The following is a 21,828-nucleotide window of genomic DNA, read 5'->3' on the forward strand; positions in this document are numbered from 1 at the left end:
GCTGACTTTGATATCCCTTTACAAGGGCCACTTCACCAGTTTTTGACTACTACTCCTATATCGAAGTTAGGGGCTCTCATCACCGCATGTTACGCTTTCAGAAGAACCACACTACATAGATCGTTCTTTCACCGTAGCTACCCTTTCCTACCATGGGGGAGGAGAATCATTGTATATGTGGAAAGGTCCATGGGTCATAATTTGGCCTTCCGAGGACGATAATAAACTACTCTACTCTATAATAAATCCTATCCCTCTTCAAATCTGGAGGTGTTTGTGTAGCTCCCTACACTTATCATCAAACCATTTGTTCTAGGACATGGTCCCACTCATATAAGTCCAATAGTGCATGTGGAGTGTGGGAAGTTCTAGGGAGCGGCCAAGTGTAGGATGGAGGTGAGCTGGAAGGTGAGTGCCCCTAGGGAAGCAGTGTGCTCAAACTCTATGAGCCCATCGTAGACGTAATGGTTGTACATATCAACTAGCTCACATGTGAAATAGAAGGTGGTGGACTCAATGTGGGCGGTGGCTGGAGCCTGTGGGCATGGGAAGGTGGATATTGTGAGGGATAGGTAGGTATAATCCGCTCCAAGGGGGGATGGTGAAGAATCTGACTAGCTCCATCATCCCAATGGAACCTAGTAACCATTACAATTCCACACTATCATCCATATCTCTAAAGGTGTCTGTCTCATAGGCCACGTGTCTCTATTCAACAGCCTTGCCATCAATGATGACTCAGCATAGAATCAAAGGAGGATGTAGTAGCTCACAACATCTCCTATTTGTGAACCCTACATAGAATCAAAGGAGACGGTAGGAGCTCTATCCAATTTTTCCCCTTTTGTCTAGTTTAAGATCAATGCCCTATTTTTTGGCCCGCTTGTGTTATTTTTGGGCCCTGTCACCTGAAGAATTTTACACCAATTTAGTTCACCATGCAATATGTACATGTTATAGGACAGCCATGGTTGACTATCCACTTTCATTTTGTCTCCCATCCTTCTATTGGCCCCTAGCTATGTCAAACCATGAACAGAAAAAGATTAAAACCTAAATCACGAACATAAAGAACTTTGACAGAAGAGTCATGTTGATCTCGAATGAGGGGAATCATCTCCACTCCTCGAACTGGCATTAATTAGTTGTAACCAATGGTGACATTGTCCCCTCTGGAACGGAGGTCATAGATCCAATCCCAACCATATGTCGTGTGAAGATGCACCACTATCCACAAGCAAAAGTTTAGCTGTTCTATTGTTTGATACACTGCACTTTAGTATATGATGCGGCTGCACATGAATTTTCATTTAGGGTCATGCAAGCATGTAAGTGAGGAGGGATCATTGAATGGTGAAATTCTGCTCATTATGCTAGTTTCTCACAAACAGGCCCTGGCCTTGGACTTTGTATGTAATCCATCCATATTCTCTAGAGGGAGGTTTAACTGCCAACACAGTGGGTTTCATGCACCCATTGGTTCGACTTTATTCATTCTTTTACATTCTGCCTGCTGCCAAAGGCCCCATTTGGGATGTAAACTGAATTAAAAGTTATGCGGTCTGCCCACTACAATTCTGACCCACAAGACCCATAGATGCAGAAATCAGTTAGCCTGAAATAAAATAATCTACAAGTGTAACTGAAAGACATTCCATGCCACAATCACTTATTAATCTGCAATATAGATCTCTCAAATTAGGAGAAATTTTTTATTAAGGTTACCAGAAATTCAAGTTTTGAAAGAATGAAGAGTCTACAAGATCATTCAACTATAGCAATATTCTAAACTGATCATTACCGAAGAGGCTCATCCACACTTTCTGCTACATATGCTATAGCAGCAAAATGCAATACTGCATCAAAAGTACTATGGGAGAAAATGTCTTTCACCTGCAGTACTGAATCAAGGTATGACACACACTCTGATAAAATTCCCTTGTGTCAGGCATCTTGAAAGATCTCAATGTCACCAGAGTAAATTTCAGGTTCAGACAATCCAGACTAGTATGCATCAAGCAGATAAAGTATCAACACCAAAAATACCAGTATACTTGTCAATTCACAAATAGTAACACAACATGTGCTTAAGAAGAGCATCAAACACAATCTGTACAACATTGAGGTCTTAGGTACTTGAGTGCCTATAAAACCAAGAAGGTTTAGACATCATAAATAGACAGGATTTCAAACAGAGTGGAAATATGGCCACCTAAATTTAGATACAAAGAGACCCAATAGTAGCACAAGCACAGAGGAAAGCATTCAACAATACTTGGGACCATGATGTAGAATTTTCTTTTACACCCAGAGATCTCACATGGCAATGATGTTCAATATTCTGTTGAGAATTTCTAATAAATAGGTAACTCCACGCACCCACATTAGATGTCACTTTAAAAAAACATGAAATTAACACTAATGTCCCCAACTACATAGACTCAATACAGGTCAGCAGCCACTCTCCAACTCATAGAAGTAGACAAAGATATAGGGACTTTTGTGTGAGTAGACCATGCCATCTTCAGTGCCATAATAATCACATAGTAGCAATTGTAAAAAGAAATATCTAGAGATTATGGCAATTGTGAAAAGCCATTCCCAGTAGGTATGGCATTCTCAACCAAGTTGAGGTACACTGTGGCCAAATGTGTTCCTGAATTGTAGGACAGAAGAATACATAATGGGCAAAGAGTCTGTGAAGAATTTCTCTTTTTGCTTATGCATATGCTGAACATGATCCAGGATTCAATAACGTGGTGGATGATTTTGTTCCACATGCCACAAATGATGTATGCACTACAGACCTCAGAGCCCTCAAGCATTCAAGTGCACCGTGCTTTCATCATATGCAAAAAATGCAGTCCATAATCTCCCAAATAGTACCAAGAGAGTTTGCTGTGGAGGTTAGCATGAACAGAAGACATCTTGAAGGAAGAATCTCCTAACTCTGCCATGGATTCTAATTGCTTCCTTCATCAAAAAGATGAAGTCTTGATCAAATCAAAAAACCACCAAACAAGTGATAAACATGAGATCTCTTGTCAGAAAACTAATCTAACACGCACATGGCATATGTCTTCACATTCCCATGTGGAATGAAAGCAATTCTCATGGCATAGAGCAACTCAAGCAGTTGCAATCAGCACGAGACACAGATCTCCACTGGTTGATAACTACCCACCATGCAAGGACACATAACAAAATGAGAGATCCAGCTTCTCCTGTAAGAAAGGAGATTGCAACTATTATCTCCAAGCTGCTCATAAGATGAAAGACAAACAAGCCACTAAGGCAAATTGATGCTGTTCACAGTGGGCAGACTAAATGAGCTCTCAACAGGAAATTGCAGACTACTAGCTTCATCATGCATCACGCAGAGAACGGAGCTGCTCAATCACAGAAATTTTTCAAACAGAGCTACTTTGCACTTTGCATTACCCAAATTTCAACTGAAGAGGCTTAAATAATTAGGATACAGTCTTAGAGTCTTCCAGATCTGCAAAAACAAAATGTAGCCTCCCCGGCTCAGGGAATAACTGTTGCAAGACCTTGACTGCTCCATAGTTTCCTCTTGATAGGTTATCCTGCATCCACATATACAAAGTCTTTTACCATATAGAAGAACAGATGCAGGTATGGGGAGATCAAGAGATACCAACCAGAATTGTCACCCTGTGACCCTCCTCTAAAAGCCGAAGTGCAGCATGGGAGCCTATATAACCAGCCCCCCCAGTCACCAGGATGTGCATATTAGATTCTTCATGATCTGGACACTGCAAAAATCATTTTAGGCATCAAACTTCAAATTGTGTGCATTAAGACAAAGCTCCGTTTGAGACATGCACATTCAGCCAACATCAACCTACTCCCTAAATTGTAAGAATGAAAATCCAGCAGTAGATTCATAATCTCAGAAAATTTTGATTTTTGAGTTGCAAACACATTTTCACAGCTAAAGGTGTTAAGACTTTAGCTTTTTGACCCAGTTTTTACAGTTTGTAAGAAGAAAATTCTATCAGCAGTCCCAGACTCCCAGTAACCTCTGGATGACTTACCATTTCCAAGTGATGAAGCGTTTACACAAATGATCAGAAAGATGTCAGCCAATTGATGCCCCAAGTCTTCTTGGCCTGAATTTCCAGAAAACACCATGAAAATAGACACTTACCAATCAGCCATTGCTTTACATGGATGAATTGTTCAAGAAATAGATCCACCAGTTAGTTAACCAAAATCTCACCAAAGGCGATTATACTTATAGACTACAAGGATCTACCAAAAGGACGGTGGATGCCAATCAGTGGAGTCATGATATTCACACTTGGCTTTGACCAAATCCACATTCCAGCATGGCTAGAGCCCATGCAGAGCACTTCTCTGACCCAAGTTCCAATAGTCTATGTGCCAGAAGTGGCATAGTATCAAATAGTAAACAATGAAGTGTTACACAGCAAATTCCAGAAACGTCTTCTAAAACATATTTGTTCTTCTTCAACAAAATAAAAGGTCAGTAACATCTTATGTAAGGTCTGGTTTCCCACCCATTCCACAGTAGCAGTCTATCCCTTGAGCAACACTGTAGTTTGTCACTTTGCAAATAAGTAATTTGGACAAACATCGGATCTTCAAACACAAGAAACCAACTCAGGTGCCTACGGTAAAAAATGGCACAGCATTTGCTTGGCACTCCAAAAAGTTTGGAGTACAGAAATGAGGCAACAAGGCACTCAAAAAAAAGTTGGGAGTACGGACAATAGGCAAGTGCCTATTTCCCATGTAGCAAGAAGGGCCAGGCTTGCACCTGCACAGCATGAAAAAACACAAATTCAAAAGACGGTTTGTTCAGTAATCAAAGAGGTCTACCCTCCTCCCTCAGCAACCCATTCACCTACCCAAATTGCCCATTCATTAAAGATGAACCATCCACCTAGCATTATGCCGTTGTTATTCAGACATTTGGGTGGACATCACACTCTCATCACCACCAATACAGTTGATTGTGGCCATGTTAAATAGTGACTCACAATATTTCTGGATCAGGGCAGATTAATTGCCTTTAAAAATGTCCTTTGTAGCCATGTTGTGCCATCAGATGTGTAAAAATGGTTAGGTTCATGTGCTAAAGACCGATGAACACTTGCAGCACCCCCCCCCCCCCCCCAAACCATGGGGTGTATTCTTGGATTTCATTCAGTAATCTAATTGGCCACTCTTTTTATTGGCCAAAATGAAAAGAATTGACTCCAAGGATGAACTACTATACTAAGAGGACCATGCAAGCCTGGCATGACATGGATTCTGCATACATGAGAGTTACAGGCCTTAACATTGGCTTCATTAACTGTTTTGCAGTGGGCATCATCAGAGAGGGTTTGTTGCACGGGGGAAGAAAAACCTAGAGCAAATAGTCAGGCAGCCGGTTATATGCAAGTGGGAACCATGGTCACCGCTCTCTCAGGTATTGTGACTCGTGGTAGTCTTCAAGAAGTTAGTTTCATGTGGAGGCCTGGCCAGATTATTTGGAGATTTGGATGCACTTTGATGCTCTTCTCTCCCTTCCAAGTTATAGGTTGACAAGCAAGAAGATTTTAGAGCTGGCATGAAAAGAGTAAGACATAAAGGAGGTTAATCCCCAAGAGCCATGCTAGCCTAGGACCTCTTCAAGATCTTCATGTTGAGTTAGGAGTCTGTCAAGCTCCATATGAGGATCATAATAGGAGTCCTGGCCCCAATCAATGGGCCCTTTTCTCTATCGCTTTCTAGGCTCTCCCTTTGATCAGTCAGCCATATGTTTGCTATCATGAGGACATGAAGTTTTATTGCTTTAAAGTTAATCAAATGTGATAATGTAACTTGCACATGTGAGGTGCAAATTAATTAGTGTAGAACCAAGGACCTCGAAATATTAGTTGATGCCAAAGGTAAAAGTTATAATAAGTTATGTCTGATACGTACTAGGTAGTACCTAGTGCCAGATTTTGGCCTAGACCAATTTACTGGGCACTGGGCACTAATTTCAGTGACATTAGAGACTAGGCATTAATTAACTGAGTAATGCTAGCCTAAGGGCTAATAATTGCTCACGGATACTTGGAAGCCAAATTGGCTAGGCCAATTTGATTATTGGCTAAGGGAATTAAATTTCTAGGCACTAGAATAATTATTGAATTAATTTTCAGAATTAATATTCTGAAAATTAATTTAATAAACTGGATAATGCTGAAAAATGGGATTAGAAGGCTGCTACTTCGCAAAACTTGCCCATACAAGTGGAAAAAAAACATTTTTGGAGACTGGTGGAAGTTTATTCCAGCCATTGTGAGAGAGAATGAGGTTGAAAGAGAGCAAGGAGATACTACTGATGTGATTTGCAACCACCACGGACTAGTTCTTTTTTTTTTTGGAAGTAAAATGTGGCTAATTATATTACTCAAAAAATTGATTACAATAGAGTGCTCATGCTCAACAGGCTAGCTAGAGCTGATGCAAAGTCACCAATACATCATGTATACAAGCCTCTCAAGGCGATCTGGGGGGGGATGGGGGCAAGAAGCCATGGGGGGGAGTATATCGCCAACTAGGGTTGTCTGCCTGCATCACGAAGAATAGACCCTGGCCACCCCAAGTGCGCATGAAGTGACCTCGGAGCTCCTGACAAGCCCTGGACTCGCCTTGCACCTGGTCCCATCGGCCGTGGAGGGAGTGGATGATGGAAGTCCAGAGCTCTGCTAAGGTCGCATGTGCACCACGAACTAGTTCTACCATAGACAATAGCAATTCGGAGCCCTCCAAGTAGATGATAGCAACCCAAGGTCCTTTACTTGGCAAAACTTGCCCATGGAAGTGGAAAAAACGTTTTTGGGGGCTAGTGAAAGTCTATTCCAACTATTGTGAGAGAGGAAAAGGTTGTTAAAGAGCAAGGAGATGTTGATGTGATTTACAGCCATCGGGGACTAGTTCTACAATAGGCAACAGCAGTTTGAAGCCCTCCATGTGCAAATGATAGCAGCCCAAGGTACTTCTAGTACAAATGACAATATACAAGAGGAAGCAGCAGCCTTTTGGGTGGTCCTAAGCTGTAGGTGGCAGACTTACGTCCTTTGCCTAAGGGAAAACATATGAAAGGTAGAGATTGAGTGGAAGCACACAAGTGGAGGAAAGTGTAGAAATTGCACGGCACAATGAACAGAATCTGAGCAAGGAGTAGAGAACACACAGCAAATATAAGAAAAATAGAAACTACTTTAATTTCAAACAAACTAATACAAAGATAGCTCTGTCCACCTGTGTGCTTCCACTGTGAAGCTCAGATGATGATCCAAACAGATGATAGGCGAAGAGCTTAGGATAGCTAGAAAAACTCTGACTAGGTGAGCAAGGCAATAATAGTTTTTCAGCCTTTCTCACGATGAGACTTTGAAATTTCTCTCTACAGTATTTTCTCTCATCCTATAGCCATCTCTCAAGTTATCTCAGCAAAATCTTATCATTTGAGTCATCATAGATACAAATATTGGAAGATCTCTGCTGTAAACCCTAATTTATAACAGAAATTAGGGTTTGACAACTACCTCAATATGCATGCTCAAATTTAAGGGCCTAGGACTTGAATTCCGACAACTGAAATTGAGAAATTTCAAGGAGATTTAAAAGGTCAACCAGCCAATATTAGATTTGGGGCTGAATTTGTCTTTCAAGGAGTAGGATAATGGCCAATCCCCTAGCAAACCAAGAGGCAGATTGGTTTGAAGGCTTGCTGGTCAGTTTTGACAACAAGAGACACTTGAATTAGCGAAGGAGATCAAAGGATCTCATTCAAAATATTAATTTTGAAATTAATTTAATAATTATTCTAGTGCTCATAAAATTAATTTCACCAACTAATAATTAAATTGGCTAGGTTAATTTGTCTTCCAAGTATCCCTAAGCAGTTATTAGCTCTTAGACTGGCATTAATTAATTAATTAATTTCTAGTCTCTAATGTCACCTCTGACATTAGTGGCCAATAAATTGGTCTAGGCCAAAATCTAAGACCGGGTACCACCTAGTATCTATCAAGCATAACTTATAATAATTTTTACTTTTGACATCCACTACATCCTCAAGGTCCTTAGCCTGTTACTATAAAATAGCTGCCATATGCATCATATGTGCTAAACAACCGTGCACATTTGATTAATAATTTAATCAAATGTTATCAATAAGATTAAAGCATCTCAAAATTTCATGACCCCATGACAGACCTTCCCCTTGAAATCCTTGCAATCATCCTCGATTACACTATATAGTATCAAACCAAAAGCACACTGCACTGGAATTTCCATAAGGCATCACAATCACAACACTGGCCATTATTGTCTAACCAAGCCATATGCCCCAAACCTTGTTGAAAATTTCCAATCAACATAAACATCCGATAATACTTAGAACTAGCCCAAAACTGTTGCTAGAAACCTATTGGATGTATCCATAACTCATGTTTCTCAACTGTTCTAACTTCACAACCATAGTAAAGCATATTCTCAACATAAACCATGATTGAAACTGTCAATGGCATTTACTAACATGCTGCTGTCCATGGAACCAGCTGTAAACCATTGAAAATTGAGCATAAACTGATCATAACTAATCATTTGCTGATTTGAGAACTAATCACCACAAACTGCTGTAAATGTGATCCCAAACTCATCACAAAGTGATGGTAAAAATTGATCAGTAACTAATGCAAAAATTGATGCAAAACTGATCCCAAAAGTGACCATAAACGGTTCTCAAACTTATCAAAAACTCAACTGAAACTGATCAGTAATTTATCTCAAAACTGGGGCAAAAGCTCATGTCCACCTGATCATGAACTGATCCCAAACTTATGCAAAAGTATAGTTTCAAAGCCACAGTAACAACCATACTCATTTGCATATATCTCACAATGACTAGTACACTAAGTAGTGATCCAATGGCAGACATTATGTCAACACAGTACCTTGGATATATGCTAAATACATTTGAGATCCACTACATATGAGAGCTGTCCACAACTACAGGAATGGAAGTGCTACCTCCCCCTTGAGCATCAAGTTGATCTGAAGTCGGCACTAACTGAAAGGCATCCGAGTGAAGTTGCAACAACTGAGAATAGTCTGCCAAGTCATTCTCTTCCATCTATTTTGCATCCATTGGTGAGTAATTCTGAAGCTTCACCAAGAAGCATATGGAAACTTAACCTCTAACTTTCCTTGCCGCAAACCTCCACTAGGGTTATTGGCCTTTCTTCCCTTTAAGCATTGCGATGCTTTATACTTTCACATTGTTGTAATTCCAACTTAACTTATATGCAACATTGCATCTAATTGACCAACCCCTGATGTGTATTTGACATGCTAGGAGCACCAATGCATTGGGAAACATTCTTGTTTGCATACTTTGGACCATTGCAATGTGATTGTGCATGGGAATTTGCAAATTACCAACCATACAAAGATACATTTTCCCATACATTGCATGTATTACTAGCTACATTTTTCCTCGTGACCAACACTATACAGAGCATTTGTATGACCAGTATTAATGCCATGAGTCCCAAACACAATGGGCTGCATATATGCATTGCCAAATTTGCCACATTGTGCCCCAGCATCATGCCAACATTATTATACATGGGGTTACGTATATTACCAGCCATACTCGCATACATTGGGCCTTGAACACCATGCATTGGTTATTGCATACCATAGGGATTTATGCCATACATTCCCATATGCCATCCTTGTCCAACCATAGCACGAAAAAGCATGCTATCATCAAAGTATCCTAGCTACCCCATCATAACATGCATGCCCAACTGTCATCCATTCGATTGTCACTTCCATGTCTTGAGAAACCACTTCTTCAGTTTACACACTTCATTTAAGATTTTACAATGACAACCCCAAAAAGAGCCAGTGTCCACATCTTGGCCACTTTTTCAGTGGGCACCCACAAAATGGTGCACCACCCTAGATAGCTTATACCTATGAATAGGTAGTCACTTCATTCATTCTTCACTCCTACCACCTCTCTTTACTCATTCTTGACCACCTTCTTTGGTCACCACCATCACTTCCCTTCTCTCACTTGCCCCTTCCATTGCCCTCACACCCCTTTAGGAGAACATTGCAATTTGTATCTTGTGGCTACCTTCACCCTTCCTCTTCTACTTTAGGTGCCATGTTCCAACATCAGGCTTTGCATTTGGATCATCTTCCACTTGGCATCACCATCATTTGCTTGGCATCAGCGCCGTTTTCCATCAAGCTCACCTTCACCTACGTTTTTCAATTTGGAGGTCTGCTCCTTGCCTGGCACCATCATCTCCAGTTTGACATCAGCATCCTAGCCTCTTGTGATAGTCTCCATCATCGAGCGTTGGTGATTTCATCACCCATCTATCATAGGGGCTAATGGGGCCTGCGTTTTTGCAGCCTGGCTTCTCCTCCATTACCTAGTATCACTCATCTATCTCAGGGGCTACTAGGACTTGCATTTTTGTAGCCCGGTTTCTCCTCCATCACCAGGCATCACTCATCTATCACAGAGGCTACAAGGACCTACGTTTTTGCAGCCCAACTCATCCTCCATCATCTGATGTCATCATTATCCACTTGGCGTCAACATCTAGACTGCTCTCCCTACATTTGACAGCTTCAACACTTTGGGATTTGCATTGTACTACCCAGTTCACTCCCTAGCATTAGAGGATTGCAGTTCGCTCCCTCAACAACTAGTGATCACCTCCACATCCCTGACGACATCAAAAAACTGCAGTTCGCTCCCTTAACAACTAGTGATCACCTCCACATCCCTGACGACATCAAAAAACTGCAGTTCGCTTCCTCAACAGTTCCATTTTCACCTTCTAGTGATTACTTTCATAGCCCATTACCTTGAGGACTACATTTTGCTCCTTTCACTGTGCAAATTTCCATGGGTGCTGCCGCCTGATTCAAACAGGACAGTGCAGTTATCTTTTAAGCTTCGACTCTATTGTATCAGCTTTTTTTCTCATAACATGATTCAATGCATCATCACCGTGTTCTTCTTGTGTTTCTGAGTTTCTCTTCTCTCTCAGTGTTTGCCATACATACTCTAGGTTACTCCCCACAAACCCTACTGTCTCTTTACATTGTCGCTTATTTTGACATGGTAACACAACATACTTGTTATTTTTGACACCATGATGGTCTTGCATTTGCATTCCTTGCCTCATAGATACTAACTATTTTGCTTCTATAACATCTTTGGGAGCTTCAAATGAAGGCTTTGGCACTTCCTTCGATATACCTTATTGTCCCAAAGGTGTAGAAGATGACTTTTTCTTCTTGTCCTTTTTGTCCCTCTTTGGAGTACTCAAAAATCAGGTGAACTAAGGATCCTTTGCCAATTAAGCGAAGAGATTTGTTGCAATCCTCATTCGATTCTTAAATTAGTCATCAAATTCCTCTTCACTTTGCTAGTCATCAGCGTCATTATACCTTAAAGGCCCTATATCTTGCCCAACAACAACATTTTCAACTTGTTGTCCATGGCCTAAGTCTTATCCAAGATCAGGCATTGCATTTCCTTCATTTCCATGTGAATGTTCATACTGAGAGACATCATCACTGTATGAAGACATTTCTATAATTTCTCAACTGAGAGCAAAATTCAGCACTAGCACAAAGCTTTGGCTTGCAATCAAGTGTCTCGGGCCCACGAAATCAACGGATTCAATGGTCTCTCGGCAATGGAACCTTGAAACTAGCCTTTCTCCTTGGATAGGGTGGTAAATAACCTAATGAAGTACTAATTACAGCAAGCATAAAATTCACATAAACTGAAAATACACACTTTACCACTATTATCTTGGACATTGGACACCTTGTTGGCCCCAAAATTGACATCCCTTGCAGTATTTTTTTATTTTATATTGCAAATGAAAGGAGTACAACTAAGATCTTCTAATCTCCTCATCTAATCCAAGTGCCTCTTGCTATTAACATTGACCACCAAGCCTCCAAACCAATTTGCCCCTTGGTTTGCTTGGGAATGCTTGCACCTTGATCCTTGAAAGACATATTCAACCTCAAATATGATATTGGCTGGTTGGCCTCTTGAATCTCCCCTGAAATTCCTCAAATTCACCTGCTCGAATTCAAGTCCTAGGCACTCAATTTTAAGCATATATCCCAAGGTGCTTGTCAAAACCCTAATTTCTGCTATAAATTAGGGTTTACAGTAGAGATTGACTGAAATCTCTTCCTCTGATGGCTCAAACTGCTGAAAAATGCTGAGATAACTTGAGAAATGGTTGGGGAATGAGAGAGAAGGTTGTAGAGAGAGAAATTTTAGAGTTTCATTATGATAAACACTGAAAAGCTATTGTTGCATGCTACTGAAGCAACCATGGAAGCTATCACCTTCAATTTAGGACCACCAAAAGATTAGTGCCCCCACTTGTATACTATCACTTGCACCAGACGGACCTTGGGCTATTGTCACTTGCTCCTGGAGGGCTCCAAACTACTATCACATACTGTAGGACTAATCCCTCGTGGCTGCAAATGACATCAGTAGTCTCTCCTTGCTCTCTAACAACCTCCTTCTCTTTCACAATGGCCGAAATAAACTTCCACCAGTCCCTAAAAACGTTTTTCCACTTGCATAGGCAAGTTTTGCCAAGTGACACCCTTCTAATCCAATTTTCCAACATTATCTAACTTATCAAATTAATTTTTAAAATATTAATTTTGAAAATTAATTTAATAATTATTCTAGTGCTCATAAAATAAATTTCACCATCCAATAATTGAATTGGCTAGGTCAATTTGTCTTTCAAGTATCCGTAAGCAATTATTAGCTTTTAGACTGGCATTAATTAATTAATTAATGCCTAGTCTCTAATATCACCTCTGATGTTAGTGGCCAATAAATTAGTCTCGGCCAAAAAAACAAAGTCATTTTTCACAAATCTCAAGTATTGATTCAAGTCTCTACACAAATTTTGCACCTAGAAAACATTTCAAACTGTATACAGCAAATTAGGTTGTCTTCCCCAAAACACGGTCATTTTTGACATAGCTTCAAATTTATGGCATCATCTGAAATCGTTTTGTTGTTAAACTTCCACACCAAAGATTCAGAAAAACATGGTAGGATCATTGCAGGATTGCCAAAGTGTTGCTACCCTATCTATATAGAATACATAATAGGATAGACAAAGCCTCATGGAAAAAATACCTAATCTTATATTAGAAACTCATAGAAACTCAAAGATAATCACATAGAGACATAATACAATTACCTTTTACGAAAAGGGGAAAAAAAAAAAAAAGAGACATAATAATATAAACTTCAGCACTCATAATCAGAGAATGAGAAGTAGAACACAGAGAAAATGCTGAGAATAAAATAGGAACACAATGAACAATGGCGCCGACTATCAGATCTACTATATAATAATGAAAATCCATCATACACAGGTCATGAACATCAGAGAAGAGCCCAAAAATGAGAATGACACAATGTGCCTCATCAAGTCACGTTTTTACAACTACCTACAAATTGTACTTCGTGAGGCATCAACTTCATGAGGCATTTTAAGACTGCTTCATACATGAAATAGTAAAGACTAAGGCTCTAAACCATGCTAAGGGCAAACATAGTATGTTAGGTCAATGGCTAACAATGGAGCTGAAGGCCGAAGAAGATGCGAATCCAAGGGTGACAAGAAGAGTGTCAATGCCAATTAAGTCCGTCGATGTAGTCCCCTGGTGAAGAAGCTCCTCACAATCTTGGGAATCCCCTTCTAAAACACTAGGGGCCAAGGAATCCACACCCGCATCACCGATATCGTCCCGCTCTGAGAGGGTGGGGAGGTACGAGGGAACCACTGAAGGAGAGGGGACATATGCATTTCCAACAAGGGGCAAGTGGCTGAAAATCTGTGTTTTCAGCCCCGGGGGCACTCACTTCGGCTTTGATACCATGTGAGTGCGCAACAGAAGAGAACTACAAACATGAGAGAGAGAGAGAGAGAGAGAGAGAGAGAGAGAGAGAGCAAGAGATGAAGAAAGAAATCTGCACTAACTGAAAAGAATGCTGAACAAAGGAGTGGACTGATCAGTCCTTGCACGCAGCCCGAAGCGAAAATGAGGGCACTGGATAAGACTGAAATGGACAATAGCACCAATGGTGACGGAGACAAAGAATATCCAGCTTGCTGTCCACGCCAAAGAGGGAGAAGACTCCAGCCACTTGACGGAGCTCTTGTGAAGCAAAGGAGTGCATGATCTGCCAACTAGTGGGTACGGCTATAAATAGCCTAATATGCTGGAAACTGGCCAACCAGCAATAAATAAGGCCATAAATGCTGTCCAATGTGCATAAAATGCTGACAAGGCATCAAATTGCTGGCAACTGCTGACATGGCAGCAATAAATGCTGGCAACTACACAATAAATGCTGGTGTGGCAGTCCACAGCCATCTGGGGCTACACAAGTGCCAAACACCAAACAATTGAAAAAAAAAATGCACACTCTAAAACGAGCTGCCTCCTCAGTCAAAGCACGTGACAGACATGTCAAAACTCCTAATATCCCCATCTGACTCAGACTAAGGCTCACAAGGAGGAGATGACAATGCATGACAAACATAACTACCAACAGTTGGAAGATCCTCCCATAGAAAAGGCTATGCTAATTTGCATAGTAGATGTGCTAGGAGTACTTATTGATGGTTTAGGTAGGATGGCCTTCAAGTTATATATAAATAATAAATGCGAAGCTGGCATTGTATACCAACATAAGACTCACCAAAACCCACCAAGGAATGCTAGGTTGCATAATAGATGTGCTAGGAGTACTTATTGATGGTTCAAGTGGAATGGCCTTCAAGTTATATATGGATAATAAATGCAAAGCTAGCATTGTATACAAACATAAGACTCACCAAAACCAACCAAGGAAAATCAAAACTATAGCATGTCACAATAGCAGCACAATTGAAGCAAGATGGATGAAGATCATCATGCAAGCTTGCTAGTTTGCCACAAGATGAGGACAAAAGGCAACAAATTGGAGAGACCATGTCCTGCCAAATAAACACATATATGTCTTTTGCTTGTAGTAGACTTGATGGAATAGATTGACATCTTTTGGAGCTTGCAAAAAATGAATATTGTATTACCATATTCTCCTCCTCACCCTTGCACCACTCCTCCTCCTCCACTAGAAGACCTATTACAAAGGTTCTCATGATCGTCCCAAATCCACCAAATATCTCAAAATGTTGAGCCTCGTATTCTAGCACCATAGGAATTAACTCCTCCCATGTCAAAGTCTCACATGCCCGTGAGGTAATCAAACTAGAATAAAACACATTGTACGTGGGGGAGGGAACACGGATCAGCAGTGTGATTCCCTGGCTCCACAAAATTATCAATTGTTTGCAGGTCACCAACTCACTCTCCATCCTCTCGATCATTACCAAGTGAGGAATAGGCTTCGAGACAAAAGTCTAACATCTCATGATGGAATAGTCAGTGCTATCCAACTTACAAGCCTCTAGGAGATCGATTGTAAGGGAATCTGCATTGTTGGTGCTAAAAGACAAAAACAGGGTTTACTTCATGGAGCCATCATGGTAGGGCTGGACAAAGAGGTAGAAGACGATGCTTCATCAAAAAGACTGAGAAACTCAGAAGAGAACACCATCAAGATGTTGAAGAAAGGAACACAAATTGCAAAAGATGACTATCGACCAAAACGTAGGTACTCCAAGCTGAAGAAGGCGGCTCTCCATGCAAAAACACAAGTGCCTACAGCTGCTTTTCACACATGAACAGCACCAGCATACATGAAACAGCAAATCCCAAACTATCAGAGGATTTCCAACAGGCAGAAAAGCAGCAGTGGACTGCTACAAACAGGCCAAAACAGCATGGGATCTGACACAATCAGCAGCAGATCCAATGACAGCAGCCGCAGGAGCAGTGTGGCTGCAAAATGCAGTTGGTAGAGGCTGTGTTTGCCTGAGATGAGGCTGGAGTAGGATGAAATCCAGCTGCTACAGTCAGCTACAGCAGGAAACACAACAATTCGGTACCAAGAAGCTTGTTGATGATGGCACAAGGCTGTGGCAAAGACCTGGAGGGGATGGCAAAGAATGTGCAGCCTGAAAATATGGTTGGCAGCACAGAAACTCAGGTGGCTGATCGAGAACTCAAACCCCATTCACAAGGAAAGGTGATGATACTGTGTCAAATTGTACTGAAGAAGGAACATGCACACAGGGAGACAAGAAAACTGAAGAGAGCAAGAATGAAGGCAATGAAGAACTCAAACTGGCAAGGACATCCCCTGCACATACCACACTTTGTTCCAATGGTGAGGACCTTGGGCTAGAGAGCTGGAAGTGGAAGACAAGGAAGAAGTTGTGGACATAACTAATGTGATGACGCCCTGTCAACAGGCTGCCTAAAAGTAGGCACATGACCTCAAACCTGAAACACAAAAGTGTGTCCAGGGCCCAATAAACATAAGCAAGCCCAAAAATGTGGGTATTGACTAAAGTTGACCAAAGTGACTAGGACCACACAGAACTCTTAATGCTCCTCACTAACTCAGTGCCGGGTTAATAGACAGGAGATGACCGTGCCACAAACAAGATCACCCTTAAGGCACAAAGGACAAGAATGGCTGGACTTCCAAGGTGGAAGTTAAGAAGGTGGAGGCAACCATAACCTCTACCACCAAAACTGCTAGCTTTTGATTGAAAATCATGGATTGATCTTCCTTGCCTCAACATGTTTTGTGCTTGGGAAGGCCTATTAGTTGTAAGTCACCCTACACTTTGTTTGGTGGTGGCAATGCATTTGAGAATTGGATCCAAGACCGGTTTGGACGAGAGCTGCACTAGTGTGTGCACTACATGGCTCTCAAAATCTCACTGTCAAAAACAAGTTTCCGTATGCTACAAATCAATGATTTTTCACAAACAAGTTCCACATTGACAAGTGTCACGATTAGTAGTTCACTGTCTATTGATACATGTAGTCCTAAGACACATCTCTTTGAGACAACTTTCATCAACATGATATGGCCATTTCTCAATTGAAAACTTTAAGCCTCACAAAAGATCCTCATGTCCTAGTGGCATAGCTCCTCTTGATGAGCTATCCCTTGTCCAAGATTTTGATACACTTTTATTCCCCCATGGTAGACACTTTTGCATGCAGCCATTGTCAATCATAAAGGGAACAAGCTCTTCAGCCCACTATTTTAAGAGAAAGAAGTTCATTCTCCAACATCTCTATCCTCTAGTTGGTCTTGACTAGGATAAGATAAGCAACTTTTGCTAGCATATCCACAATCACCATGATTGAGTTATAACCTCCTTGAACAAGAGGTAACCCAACTATTAAATCCATGTTGATAAATTCCCATTCATATGAGGGAAGTCAAGTGGCTAGAGCTTGCTTGGCATCTTGACACACTCATAGCTTTCACTCGTTGTGGCAGCTTAAACACTCAATAACATACTTAAGCACGTCACCTTTGGGTTTCTCCCAATAGTAGCTTTTCCTAACAATATTGAGAGTCTTAGCATAGCTAGGATATCCTAAGAAAGGGGAATCATGAGCTTCACATGGTATCTTCTTCTTGAGTACTTTACTCATAAGAGTACATAGCCTTATGCTAAAATAGATGAGTCCTTCATTGACAGAGAATTGCTCATACTTGATCTTAAACTTACGATTTGTAAGAATTTTCAATGATTCAAACGCCAACATCCTATCAAGGTAAAACTTTTTAAGATTTTGATTTGACTATGGAAGTATCCAATTATTCATCTCACCAAAGTGTGCTAGAAGGTTAGGAATAGACATAGTACTTGCATCAAAGTTTCTTGTGGAATTTTTTTTTAACCATGGAAAAAAAAGTGATTTCTACTCAGCAAGTTAGCAAAGTGAAATTTAACCTAGGAGAGAATCTTTCCAACACAGGATTCAAAGTAATGAACTTAGGAGCCTATGAATGCTTGCTAGGAATGGATTGGTTGATCCCTAATGACACATAACCAGCCACCATAACTAGGCTTTAAACATTTTAACCATAGAATCCCATAACCAGTCCTAACCAAACTAGAATAGTTTCATCAATAGCCATAACTAGGCAAATCACAGCCAATTTCAATCAACCAAAACAAAAAAAAAATTGCAAGTAATAATTTTACTTTTAAAGAGCCATTTTTAATTATAACATCCTTCATAATATTCCAACTTATGCTAGGACACATCTCTACATGCATTGTTGCCCTCTCTATGTTTTCCTCCAATGTTGGGTCTTCACCTTCTTCTACTTGGCTTACATCCTAAAAGCTACTTCCTAGATATATAAGGCGCAATTTGACTAGGGTATATAATAAGCAATGCATGGTAACAAAGGAATCAATAGCTATTTCGAACTTAAATTGCTTTTTGTTTTGAGCTATGCAGCATCACTCTACAAATGAAACATACTACATGTCAGACTTGATCATTCTTTCCCTTGAACTACAACCCCCAAAACCTTATGTCATGTGTTAAGTTTTTGGCCCTGTAGATATGGAGCTGATCAAGAAGCACTGACCAACCGGGCAGAGCTCTAACCTGAAAATTTGAACAGGTCTTGTAGACTTTGGCCTTGTAGACATGGAGTTAATCTAGAAGCACTGACCGACTGGGCAGAGCTCTAACCTGAACTTTGAAATTTGCGGTCAGAAGTGAAACGTTATCAATAAGTCCCCATCTTGAGGGTCCCTACATGTTCAAGTGTCAATTGATTAATTGAGGAATTTGGTCATCTATATAGTACTGTTGCTGTTTCACAATTTCCAGAAATCCTTGTAGTACCTGCCTTCACACAGCCTCCCCATGACTCTCTCAACCTATAAACCAATGTGTCATGACTGCTTGGGATGCTTGCAGATACAGCATTGTATCTGCTCCCTCCCTCTTTATGTGTGTCTTTGATCTCAGACTGCTGCCTATCTGCTTGACTGTATACTGTCAGCGATCTGTAGATGTCTCATTTGGGCACCTTGATCTCCTTCCTAATTATATAAACGAACAGAACGTTCGCGCGTTGAGGAATGGGGCATGGTTTGTTTGTTGAAGTTTCTGCTTTCAGGAGATTTTACTGCAAATTTGAGCAAACATTAAACTTCAACCTACATTCAAGCTGAAAGCGAATAAGTATCAGCTCAATCAGGCATGCAGGAGAAATTTCGAGAAGTAACTGTTCTCTCTTCCGATCAATCTGATAGAAGACCACGCAGATGAAGAGACCCAAAACAGAAAGAAGGAGCAAGAGCTTACAAAGTAATCTTCTCTTTATCTATCTGTGCAATGTGGGTAAAATGAGGCACCTTGCTTTTATTCCTTTGCTTGCTCGCGATCGATCATTTACTGTTTTCTGTCTGAACGCCCGTCAATTACTGGCTCGCAGTCGATCATTTATTCTTTTCAGTTTGAACGTCCGTCAAAGCCAGTTAAGGGTCACGGGCCACAGCGGGTTGGTAGTGATGGAATTTGGTGGGGGATGGAATTGTTTAGCTACCCCCAGATTTTCCACTATGTTGTAATTTGTTAGACGCAAAAGGATTTTGTATCTGTTGAATGTGGGGGCTTAGGCCTCTTACACACCTAACAGCTCCCACATTTAACAACAAATGTAGCTTGGCCCATTGGTATAGAGCCTTCCTTCTCGTGGATTGGCGCAAATTCTCTTTTTTAAAATGAGTGTGGTATCATAGTACGTTGGGCATGCCCTATTTAATTGGGGGGGGGGGGGGGGGGGGGAGGAGAGATCCCTCGCCCATAATTGTCCATCAACTGTGAAAAGTGAATTGAATGGTCTTATGACACGTTGCTCAACGAATGCTTATTTTTTATGAACTGCCCATCCAATGCTCAGTGTATAACAAGCCTTACATTGAGACTCTTAGTCTAAACTCTCATGGCTAGCCTAGTGTAGCCATAATCACTTTGTACATTGCACAAGCTTAGCAAGTCTTGGCAAGCTTTTACTACATTGTCAAAGCAACAAGACCCAAGGATCAGCTATGGTCCTCCATATTCATTGAGGGATAAACACAGATCAAAGACTATTACTTGAACAAGAATTATGACGCTTCAAAAATAAGAAGTGCAAGCTAAAAGCATAAGTAAGAGAATAAGTTTAAAAAGCACTTAAAGAACAAGAACTCGTGAGTCATCAATCAATCAGAAGACATATTATCACCTCTACAAGTAAGATCATTCAATGGCAAGCCTTACATGTAAGCCTAACAGTTATCATCCCATTAAATATGCAATGGAATAAGTAGAAATCCAAGTGAAAACCCACGAGTAAATGAAAAAAAAAACAAAACATTGAATAAAAAAGGAGGTGAACAAAGAAAAAGTTAAGACCTCTACAAGTAAGAGCATGCAATGGGAAAGTCTTACATGTAATAGTAATCATAATCATTTTATTAAATACCTATCAAAATGCTTTATAACTTCATGCAAAGACCCACAAAAGAAGAACCCAAAAATGTTAATATTTTGTTTAAAATATCATAATGTAAGCATTTAAAGACACATGGATAACCTCTAGAGGACTTCCTAAACCTAGAGGATAAGGGAAACTTACCAAATTTAAAATTTTGAAATTCTCCCTCTATCTAGCAACCATAAGAAACACACACACACTCTCTCTCTCTCTCTCTCTCTCTCTCTCTCTCTCTCTCTCTCTCTCTCTCTCTCTCTCTCTCTCTCTCTCTCTCTCTCTCTCTCTCTCTCTCTCTCTCTCTCTCTCTCTCTCTCTCTCCTTCCACCTTCCACCATAGCTCTTGCTCTTGCTTCCACTTGCATGCTTCCACTCCGAGCTCACTCCCTTTAATTAGTATCAAAGCCAGCTTCCCTGAGAGCTCGAGTCCCCAACCCAGCATTGCTTCAACTTCCATTCGAATACCTACAATAGTTCACAGTCATGGACAAGCAACCTTTAAGGTATGCATTGAGCTTCATCTTCTCCCGACTTCTCCCATCACTTGAGGCTTGTTTCAAATTCCTTGGGACCTACTAGAGCTCCCCTTATGCCACATTCCACTTAGCCATAGGAACAGCCACACCAAACCAGCTAGCGTGATTTGTGCTTGGCTGTCTAGCCCACCTCCCTGATCAACTTGGTGTCTCTCCTGCCTCCCGTGTGGTCATCAACACCCCCCAACAATTGTGCAATCTCTTAGACTCTTTCCGGCATTGGTCACTTGCATATTGGAGCTCCCAACCTCCATTCCTTATTGAAATATGTAGCACACTTGCTATTATATAGATCCAAACAGAGTTTTCTCGCATGTTGGAGCTTGTATATGCTTTTTGGGATGCCCATATGCACACTTATTGATGTCAGATTCTTCGAGGATGATAAGTCAATGTTATGAGATCCTATTGGACTGATTTGAGTTCACTTATGGCTCAATTTTCTCAAAGATTTCATTGTTATAATAACATGGTTGAATGTCATGTATCTAGGAAAAGCATATGCCTCCTATCATTTTATGATTCCAGGACTTGGTATTGATGCCCGCATGTTAGCTTAACACTTAGGGATGCTTGACACATGTCTTAGAATGCTTTTGGGATTTAATTGAGCTTGTTTTGACTCTATTTTAGCAAAGATTTCATTGTTGTAATACAACGGATATAAAGCTTCTCTCTAGGAACACTAAATCCCTATTGCTCTTGGCTATCATTCAAGTGCTTCATACAACTATATTGATA

General features: G+C 40.7%; 1 protein-coding gene across 17 annotated transcripts in view; it reads right to left on the reverse strand.

Moving 5' to 3' along the window:
* LOC148011874 (putative UDP-arabinose 4-epimerase 2) overlaps positions 1–19,615 on the reverse strand; it is a 143,047-nt gene extending 123,432 nt beyond the window's left edge. The window contains exons 1-9 of one of the 17 annotated variants that reach the window (XM_087669976.1): positions 19,299–19,401; positions 18,913–19,198; positions 18,670–18,819; positions 4,545–4,804; positions 4,280–4,400; positions 4,059–4,133; positions 3,663–3,776; positions 3,480–3,587; positions 1,802–1,893 (exon numbers count right to left, since the gene is read on the reverse strand). In XM_087669976.1, the coding sequence (XP_087526102.1) occupies positions 1,802–1,893; positions 3,480–3,587; positions 3,663–3,776; positions 4,059–4,061 (317 nt within the window). In that variant the 5' untranslated portion in view covers positions 4,062–4,133; positions 4,280–4,400; positions 4,545–4,804; ... (1 more) ...; positions 18,913–19,198; positions 19,299–19,401. Of the gene's footprint in view, positions 1–1,801; positions 1,894–3,479; positions 3,588–3,662; positions 3,777–4,058; positions 4,134–4,243; positions 4,401–4,544; positions 4,805–18,669; positions 19,199–19,298 lie in introns of all 17 variants that reach the window. The other 16 variants (XM_087669975.1, XM_087669980.1, XM_087669979.1 and 13 more) reach the window with 16 other exon arrangements.
* Positions 19,616–21,828: the final 2,213 nt, after the last annotated feature.

This window comes from Lygodium microphyllum, chromosome 28 (genome assembly GCF_053477565.2).
Source record: "Lygodium microphyllum isolate KBCC chromosome 28, Lygodium_microphyllum_v1.1.10, whole genome shotgun sequence".
In the NCBI taxonomy this organism is placed as follows: Eukaryota; Viridiplantae; Streptophyta; class Polypodiopsida; order Schizaeales; family Lygodiaceae; genus Lygodium; species Lygodium microphyllum.